At 38.4% G+C, this 9,936-nt stretch overlaps 1 protein-coding gene across 1 annotated transcript in view; it reads left to right on the top strand.

Annotated features, from left to right (window-relative positions):
- The first annotated feature begins 743 nt into the window (after positions 1-743).
- MYBPC1 (myosin binding protein C1) overlaps positions 744-9,936 on the top strand; it is a 47,903-nt gene continuing 38,710 nt past the window's right edge. The window contains exons 1-7 of the mRNA XM_072870399.1: positions 744-798; positions 1,160-1,195; positions 2,452-2,487; positions 4,917-5,024; positions 6,486-6,634; positions 6,994-7,111; positions 8,382-8,433. Coding sequence (XP_072726500.1) covers positions 744-798; positions 1,160-1,195; positions 2,452-2,487; positions 4,917-5,024; positions 6,486-6,634; positions 6,994-7,111; positions 8,382-8,433 — 554 coding nt within the window. The remainder of the gene's footprint in view (positions 799-1,159; positions 1,196-2,451; positions 2,488-4,916; positions 5,025-6,485; positions 6,635-6,993; positions 7,112-8,381; positions 8,434-9,936) is intronic.

Raw genomic sequence — 9,936 nt, 5'->3', positions numbered from 1 at the left:
TTCTGTTCTGGAAACCCAAATTTAAAATCTACAAAAAACACAAAACCTCCTTAAAAAAACGGGTTAATATTTTTCCAGAGTTGTTCTTGTTCAGCTATCTTTTCCTCCACTTTGAAATGTTCTCCAGATGATTTTCTGATACTGTATAAAAGACATGTTATCTTTACATTACATATGTATTTAATCATAAATATATCTAGTTTATTCTAGCCTTTCAAATGATACATTGGTAATTGTAATTTTTTTTTACCTTTAGGCTTTTAAGACACTAAGACTTTTTGCATATTTTTATCAGAAACTGATATCTCTGAGGTTTCTAGTCAACATCTAAAATTCAAAGAGATGTAGGAGACTCTTGTAAAGATAGTCTTTACCTTATTCTGGTTTTCTAATAAACATGATTACAGCATTTCAGATTTAATGCCAGTTTCATGTTTTTTTCAGGCTTTTGATTGATATAAATATATACCTCAATGTACTCTATGAGATTTGCTTGAAATCACTACAATTGCTTGTAGTGATTTAATACCTGATGATGGTCAACTTTTAGTGTGATTAAAAAGAAAATCCAGTGAGATGATAATAGTTCTGTCTTTATTTTAAATTATTCTCCTATAATATGGAAAAAATGAGTTGTTTCTTGCATTTTAAATTAATATTCTAATACAGAAATTACAAAGTATAAATACAGGGGACTATTTTTAACTGTTGCATATCTTGATTTAATGATGCTGAATGCATATATGGTGCACATTTTAATTGCAGACACGGACACCAGAGAAATGGCATCTTCCTCAGGTCAGATATGTGATTGACCTTGATTTCATTGTGGCTTTTTTGTATTTACTGTGGATTACATCTCTAACAAACAGAACCACTCAGCAGCTTTCATATAAACTCATGATTTAATAATAGATCACAGTCCACATCTCATTTTTCTTTTACTTGCTTGAAACATTAAGGTTTACCATTTCAGCTACTGAATTACGCAAAGCTTTCTTCATCAGTTTGAAGCTTCCATTGTGAATGCTCCTGACTATTAAGATTTCTTTCCCTTTCTTTTGCAGGTTTTACGTTTTCACATAGTTGTTTTAAAGCAGATGATCGTCTGTGCTTTCAGTTTCTTTATGTACTTTTTTATTTGTATTTCTTTTCACAGATGAAGATGACACTTCAGTTAGTACTCCACCAGCAGGTTAGGACTGTGATAGTGCTTTGTGTGTGTATGTATGTATGCATTCTTCTCGACTATTAATGAAGAGAGAGTCCAAACCATTGGACTGATCTCAAAACATACTAATTAGAGAAAAAGTTTTTTGAAGTGCCCTACGTTAAATTAATCTCTGTTCAGAAGTACAAGACCTTCATACCAGATAAGTTCCTTTCTAGTCCAGTCTTGAGGTCTTTGGTAGAAGTTCTGCCATTGGAAGGTAAAATATCGGTTAGCAGCTCTGAAAGCAACTCCCCTTATCTTTTCCTATCAACAAGCATGGAGAGCATTTTTAAGGTTAGTCTTGAGAGCAAATTCCAGAATTACAAATAAAATAGATGCCTTATGACTTCAAAACAGGTTTATCCACATAATTGTCTATCACCTCACCTTAGGCCATATGACCTCCAAGGTAGTTTGAATGTACTGCTCCAAGCCATTGCTGCCAAGCTGGCAGATAAAATACCTTTGGTTGCTGGCTGTAAAAGAAAAGCAATGGCACAGGGGTCCATCATGATAGATGTGACAAGGGCAAAATTTATCCATTGTCTATTTTTAAAAAATAGACTGCGAATTAAACAGAGATTTTGAACACTAGAAAACACTTTGCAGTGTGTCAAATGAAAACATGCTCTTAATTATCTTCACTGCCCTAAATGATTGCATTTTCTTGATTCTCCCAAAAGAATTTGCATTATTAACTTTGGGCTGAATGCTATCTGTAAAGTCAGTAGCAGTACATTGATTTACAGTAGTAGAGGACCTCATTGGTAAAAGCGAAATATATAAATAACATTTTAAATCACAAACCCCTAAAAGTTAATTTTATCATTATTTTGCTCAACCTAGATAAATAAATAGACTATTTAAATAATTCAAAGTACTGTCCCCTCAGATAAACATTGAACAACATAAATTCATCTGTCATCTGGAACTACACAAATCATGAAGAAAACATCAGCTTCACAGTACCCTTCTAAATACGAACTACTAAAAAGGAAATTTTGAATGGGAATTAAACTAAACTAATTTAGATTTTCTAGAGAAAAGGGGGAAAGATTTCTGAATTTTTCAGCTGTTCACTTCCTTTTTCTGTGATCAAATAGTTCCTCATGGGTATGATCCTAAATATCTAGTCTAATCTTGCATGAAGAATCAATGTTCTTTAAATCCCAACGATCTGAGGTCAGTTAAGCTGCGATCTCTGATCCAGTGTCATCTAAATTGCTCTTCCCTTTCAGATGGGATGTCTAAGCCAGCGGAAAGAAAAGATTCAGGTGAGACCTCCTGAAAAACATGTTGAAACAATCCAAATTTTACATAATACAATTATTATTAATAATTTATTTCTTAAAGATTATATTTAATTTTAATTTAATTGTTTATACAGTATCAGACTGTAACTGTTGAAATGCTTTTAGGTATCAGAGCAAATAGGTTTCTAGCAGCTAAAGCAGGAGTGAGAGAAGGCTCTGCTGCACAAGACAGGACACGTATCAGTATTTTACACATACATACATACCTATCTATCTATATCTGTTTCTATATAGATAGATATGCAACTATTCCCTTCCTCCTCAGCCTACAGGGTGACAGTGGCTTACCTGAATCCCACACACAGGCCCCAGGAAACTGTAGGAGAATGGCTTCTTCTCACAGCTCAAAGGACGGTGGGGAAAACTTAGCAAAGTCATAACCTCTTTCTTCCTACCCTGGCAGGTAACACATACTGCACCCACTTTTGTGGTTTCAGGATTTGCAGCCTCTGGAACAAAATGAGCAGCAGGTACTTCAACCATGGCTATTGACCTGGCATAGCCGCCTATGCCAGCCCCCTGAGCCAACGTCAAACCCACGTTTTGTTCTGTTTGTTTAATAAATAGGAAAACGTTAATATCTAAAGATGATGATAATATCTAGGTGTTATTTTATGTGATACTGAATTAATGACTCTATGTAAACTTCTTCCATTTATTAATATCCTTTTTCCATTTCACCCTGTGGCGTCTTAGGTTTGTTACTGCACGTGACCAGTTCCTGTACCAAGCATTGTCACATCATTTTATTCACACCAGTAACTCCCACTCGTTCTTACATTGTTTCCATATATACTAGCATGTTATACTGGCATAATCTAAGCATCTAGATTATAGAGAGAGTATATATAGATGTGTATCTATATATATTTGTGTTCATGTATACCTGTGTGTATGTTTTCATATATGTGTATATACATGTGTGTATAAAAACAGTTTGGTTGCATTTTTTTTCCCATGGTTGTCAGGAGTTGTGTTGCATTCCTGAGCAATGGAAATTTTCATGAGTTAAAAAGGTTCCCATACCAGTAATCTCTACACGGTAGAAAGACAATTATGACTTCTGGCAAATGAGTTTCTACAGAAAATACTGAGCAGGGGAAGGACCTTTTCATTTCAAGACCAGGTTTTGACTAAGTGAGAAGGGTTGTGTGACTGGTTCCTCATTTATGCTAGTTATGAAACCAAAAGAGGATTGGATAAACTATAAAAAGCTACCTTTGCTTCTGAAACAATTAGCAGTTCAAGGGGAACAAGGGAGATGCAGCTCTGATTTGAAAGAGACAGGTGGCTTTGTTAATTATAGCCGTACATTTCCACATTTCTCTGCTCTTCAGTACTAGCAGGGCAGCACTGGCTTTACTCAGTTTCCCCTATGCACGGGCCATAACTCCCCCAAAAAAGGAGACGTGGCACTTGGGCTCTGCAAGTTCTCATTTGGAATATGAGACATGTGCTTTGTCTCTCTGTAGAAAGGTAGCAGGTAACAGAGAGACATTCACTGCCTTGCTCTCCCTGCTTTTTCTGTTAGGAATCAGCTTTGACCACAGTTTTGCATGTATTTACCCAAGACGTAACTGCATAGCACAAAGCCAGGGCTCTTCAGATATGCAGAAAGACCAGAAATGCACAGCTGTGCTGGCATAGTTCTCTGCCCTGGGGAGACTGCTCACTTGCTGTTTCTCTCAGTACCGTTGTTCCTTCTCAGTTCCAAAATCTCAATTTCCAGAAAAGAAGGTGCTGTGTCTGAACATGCGACACACTCATTTCCATCTGACGACCTATTTCTCTGTAAAACATCAGCCTGTGCATGGGGCAGGATGTCGTACTGACTGATCCCCAAACTCCCTGCTTCTGTCATGGTAAAAGAGAACGAAGTTCAAAAGTAAGCTTCATCCCTGCCCTATTTTGCGGACAAAGAGGAAAAACTGACTTGTGCAACTGACTGAGTTCAGGCTTAAGAGAGACCCACCAAAACTACGCATCATATGTGTTTTGTTTGTGCTTATAGCTGTTTGTGTTTTCAGAACCTCTGTCTCTTCTGAAAAACAAAGAGCTGACCTTTGTGCATTGCCTCTGTAAAGCACTCATGGTTGAATGCTGGTGCCATTCGAGTCGCTCAGTACCCGACTTGGCTGATCAGGTTCCCCTCTCTTCCTCCCTGATAGTTTCATTTTCTGTCACCACAGAGGTAGCGTTCTTGCAGGAACTGTATACAATGTGACAGCCAAGCAATGGATGTCAGTGTGAACAAAAACTTACATATCTTTCAGGACATCTGAAGAGAGAGGTAATAGGGTTAGAGAGTTTAGTGAGTTCAGGTAAGTGTATTTTGGAGGGAGTAAAACATGCTCAGATGATTGACATTTCCCTCTCTCTCTGCATCTCAGTATGGTCTATTGGAGAAGGAGGAGCTCCAGAAGAGACAGAAAAATGCGACGACACCCAAAGATCCACTTTATTTGTTGAAAAACCTCAGAGCGGTTCAGTGAGCGTTGGTAAGTGCTTAGAAACAAAATCAAAAGCCACTTCCAGAGAGACAGAGACTGAGGCAGATCCTGGAAAGGTATGTGCAGTTCCTGTGACACTCAGCTTCTGCCCTCAGCTACAAGTACTTCCACTGATTTTAGTTGGGTGTGAACTCCACTCCTTGAAGGCAAAAAGGACTGTACAAAGAGAAGCAAAAACCAATTGTTTAATTCAAGACAAGTTCAAAATCTGAGCACAACTCAGCAAAATCTGAGTTTACTGAACACAATGGGTAAGAGGTATAGTTTCTGGAGAAGGGAGCTGGTTACTGTGATGCTGTTGGCTGTACTGTTATTGATATGTCAGGAAGATCTACCCAAAGGCCTGAAATGTAGCTTAGAGATTGCTGGGTCAACTTTTGTACCCTACAGCTGTGTGTAAATTAGCAATTAGATTAATAGGAGCAGCTCTGTAGGGAAGCTGGTAGGGTCACCCCCACTGTAACCATTCTGGGGCATTTGCTCTGGACTAGCTGTGGTTTAGCCTGGACGTCTACACACCTATGAACGGTTGGAGCACAGGTGGTAAACTCTCAGATTAAAACATCTTTGGTTTTAATTTCATGCCAGAGGAATCCAGTTCAAGCACTGTGAGGACTTTCTGTGTTATGAACCAGAGCACAGTAAATGGGGACAGTTAGGAGGTTCACCTGAGCCATATTAACATGGTAAGGTAGCTGCACCCTAAGCAGGGTAGCAGCAATGGTGAGAAGTTCAGTACAGGCTACTTAATATGTCTGCTGTGTACTTGGATACACTAAGACATGGTTAGATGGGGGGTTTTTTTATACATGCCTATTATTTTTCTCATCTTCTGAGCAGAAAAAGAGCATTTGGGGAGGATTTATTTGGAAAATAAATATAAGGGGTTAGCCGTATTCTCCTCTGGAGACTGAATGTTAGGATGGAAACTCAGCAGGGGCTGGGCAGGGGTGTTCTGAAAATGGAGCTAACTTTTACTATTCCCAAATTATTGTTTAGAGAAGACTCTTTCCCCTCCCTTCTCAGCTTAAAGATTTAATGATAGAAATGCATGAAGAGCTCCAGGCTTTCTTTTCCAGACTGGAGTTTATTCATGTTACAACTGCCTGGTAGCCTAGGAACACCTGCGCTTGTTTTAAGCAAGAGAATTCGAATATTGGGAACAAGTCGCCCATGACAACATGGAGTTTTGCCTCAACTAATTTATCCTGCTTCTCCGTGCCTCAAGCTCCACACTGACATGGGCAGAAGGCTTCCAGACCCAGAATCATTAATCTCTGTAACACTGCAGGACTGTCATAGCCTGTGTGACTCCATCTGATTCTGATTGTTGTGGTAGAGCTAGCACCTGGACACTGGAAGGAGCAGTAGTAAAAGAAACTTGTACAGACGTGACTGACCAACCACATGTTCCTCAATGACTGCATTATTCTTTTCTCTTTTTAAAAGGCGAGAATATTACATTTATAGCCAAAGTAGAAGCCAAAGATCTTCTCCGAAAGCCAAATGTTAAGTGGTTTAAAGGAAAATGGATGGACTTGGCCAGTAAAGCGGGGAAGCACCTGCAGTTGAAAGAGTCCTTTGAGCGTCACAGTAAGGTGTGGTTTTGCTTTTCCTTCTTACAGGGGCAAAGCTCCAAAGACAGCTTAAAGATCAGTTTAAGACAACAGGTAGAAATTCAAGAGCAGTGGATTCTGGCCCTGGCTTCCCCATGCAGATCTCAGTGATGATCTCTGACCCTGCGCAGAAGCAGACTTTTCTGCTCTCCCGGCACAGGACAAGTAGTAGTGGGAAAATCAAAGTTTTCCATTGCCATTTCTGGGTTCCAGATTCTTTCCAGAGCCCTTTATTCAAGTTATTCCTTACCCCTGGTTTAGGTCTGAAAGACTAATATTTTCAATTCTGCTTTGTGCAAATGTATACCCCACATTAATGAACAATTATGTTTGATTTTTAGATTCACACATTTGAGATGCATATCATTCAAGCTAAGGAAAACTTCGCAGGGAACTATCGCTGTGAAGTATCTTATAAGGACAAGTTTGATAGTTGCTCTTTTGACCTTGAAGTCACTGGTAAGATGCCACTTGTGTCTGTAAAGCTTTATAAAGATTTCTCTTTTTTAACCTGAAATGCCACCTAATTTTGTTCATAACCTTTAAATTAAGTAATGCTTAAAGTGAACATTTTTAGCATAGAGCTCAGAGAATTTTCTTAAGTGTCTGTAATTTATTGTTTAAATTAACATTGGGATAGATAGCATGTGAGACATTTATCCAAAAATTAGAAAAGCTGGCAGATGAAACTTGTATTGAATTCAAACCAGGCTCTGGCACGCTAGACAGAGAGCTAGGCTTAGGGCTATTCAGAGAGCAAGGCTTCATCTGGCAGCATCTGAGCAGAGGGACGTGGAGTGGTCATGGCTTGCCAGTGGTTTGCACCCTGTTCAGGCACGGTATGATCATACTCCAGAAAGCTATTTCTTCCACTCTTCATCAAAATAAAGAACAGCACAATGTGGAGAGCACTGGAGAGTCATACCTTTGTCTACTTCTGTGTTATAGAAGGCCTTGCTCTGACAAACGTTAACCCACAGGCTTATCTTTCCCTTTGAGAGCAGTTCTGCCAGCACAACAGCACGCGCGTACCTGCACAATCAGACGGAGAAGGATGGATGTCTTTCGAAATGCCAGGGCCAGTGGACAAAATAGTTGTTCACTCTCACAAAGCATGTGCCTAGACCGGTCTGTTTGTTCGTCAGTCAGGGGAAGCCGGTCACAGTTAAGGGGACATTTGACAGCTGACTGACAGCCCGAGGGGCATAGGTTGGTGTGTATATTCAGAGGCCAGCGAGGCAGGGGCCAGCCTGGCTGCACCCCTTCACTGCCTGTGGACCAGAACCATTTAATCTGATTCAGGCTGGCACAAATGGGTAATTCACACCAGGGAGATTCATCCCTGCACCGAGCATCAACATGAGTCTGTAGTTGTAGAGAAGACTGCCTCTTTCCTCTGATGCTGAGCGTACTGGGAAAGTGCAAGATGCAAGCAGGAAAGAAAGCATAAGGATAGGGAAGACCAAAAGGCCAGAGCCTGTGTATAGGCAGGAAGGGGATCGGCGAGAAACATCAGAGACAGATCTCCTATGCAGAACTGCAATTAAGTAAACTTAGCTTAGCACTGGGCAGCTTTGCATTTATTGGAACTTAATGCCAAAGGAGCAGCACAAACTGTGGTCACTTAGCAGGAAACTGAACAAGTTTCATATGCCAAATTACATTGATTACATAAATTACATTAATTTCAAATTGTGTTTTTAATTCCTGTATCACTGTTATTTCATAGAATCTTCCCAAGTTGTTCCATCCATTGACATCAGATCTGCTTTCAAAAGAAGGTAACTTCAAACAGTGATCCTATGAAGCTCCTCAGTAATGGATGCTGGTAGCATGCACAGAACTTGCAGCAATCTTGGCAGACAATTGTATCAAGTATTTTAAAAAAAAGTTTTTGTAAATAAAGATTAAAGAAGTGGGGTTTAGGGTAGTCGGTAGTGGGTAGAATGGAATAGTTACAACACATAGACAGTACATATGATATTAAATACTCTACTGTGAAATTACAGTGTCATTGCTTTAAGGGAAGATGGAATATTTAAGGCAATTAAATATCTGGGGTTTTAGAGGTTTTTAAAATTGTATTTTAATTCACTAAAATATTCTACCACGTGTTTCCTGAAAATTGTCAGCTACGATATGAAAGTTCCTGGTCCCAAGCCTGTACTGATTAAAAGCAGAGAGAAAATTTACACTGATTTCAAGAAGATAGAATCTGGCTTTATGTTATGTTACTGTAAAAAAGTGTGTCATAAAGCCATCGTTACAGAAAAAACTACAAATAATATATTGCAGAGGCATAAGATAAACCATTGTGTCTGAAGTATTTTCTTTTGTTAGTTACCTTTGTGGTAAAATAGCAATTCAAACCAGTATAGACTGTGATAAAATAGTAATTCAAACCAGTATACATGTCATCTTTACCTTTTATGGAGAAAATTGTCTTAGAAGGACAGAAGCATTCAGAATGAAAATGTTTTACAAACAGAAAATGAATGCAGTTTGTTAATTTACACATACAAGCAAAGCTGTGATTCAGAAGTAACTGTTTTTATTTAGAGGGATTTGATTTAAAGAGTAAATGCAAAAGATATTACATTCAAGGTGCACTCCTTTCTTGAGCACATTTAAAAAAAAACTGCAATAACTATTCTGCCCAAGCATATGAGGATATCTGAATATTTTCTGATTTTCTAAGTAATATCTTGCATGCAAAATCTGGGATGAAATATTGGCATCATTTGACTTAACATTTGCAGGATTTTGCCCTTACTTTTTACAAATATTAAGGGCATTTCTTTTGTCTATATGTGCTTTATAATAAGGTATTACTGCTTAAGGTCACATTATAGAAAGAAATGCACCTTCACAGGACTGTGATTCTATCTGTAAAAATGTACAATGTACTGTTTCTTCTTTTTTTAACTGCTTTCTCCCTTCATTTAGAGAAAGGTTAAATCTTAAGTGTAATGCTTTGCAATCAGTATTTGACACAGCTATGCATTGTTAAAAGCACCACCCAGCAATGCAAATCTTTGTTTTACGTTCATAGCAAAAGATCAGCACAAGCCCTTTGTTTTTATACACATACACTATGGAAATGAAAAACAAAGCTCGTTGTGTTGACTAGCTCACATTTATTTGTGTTACTGAAATCTAACACAAATCTTGGCAAATTTATGTATGCAGTTACAAAAATTTGTCATCAAAGTATAATAACAAGCAATACAAACCTTTGTGTTATTTTTCACAACTGCCTAAGGAAACATAATTCGTGTGAAAAA

Source organism: Ciconia boyciana, chromosome 1 (genome assembly GCF_034638445.1).
Source record: "Ciconia boyciana chromosome 1, ASM3463844v1, whole genome shotgun sequence".
Lineage (NCBI taxonomy): Eukaryota > Metazoa > Chordata > Aves > Ciconiiformes > Ciconiidae > Ciconia > Ciconia boyciana.
The sequence above is the reverse complement of the archived record's forward strand: the minus strand, read 5'-3'. Positions and strand labels throughout refer to the sequence as shown.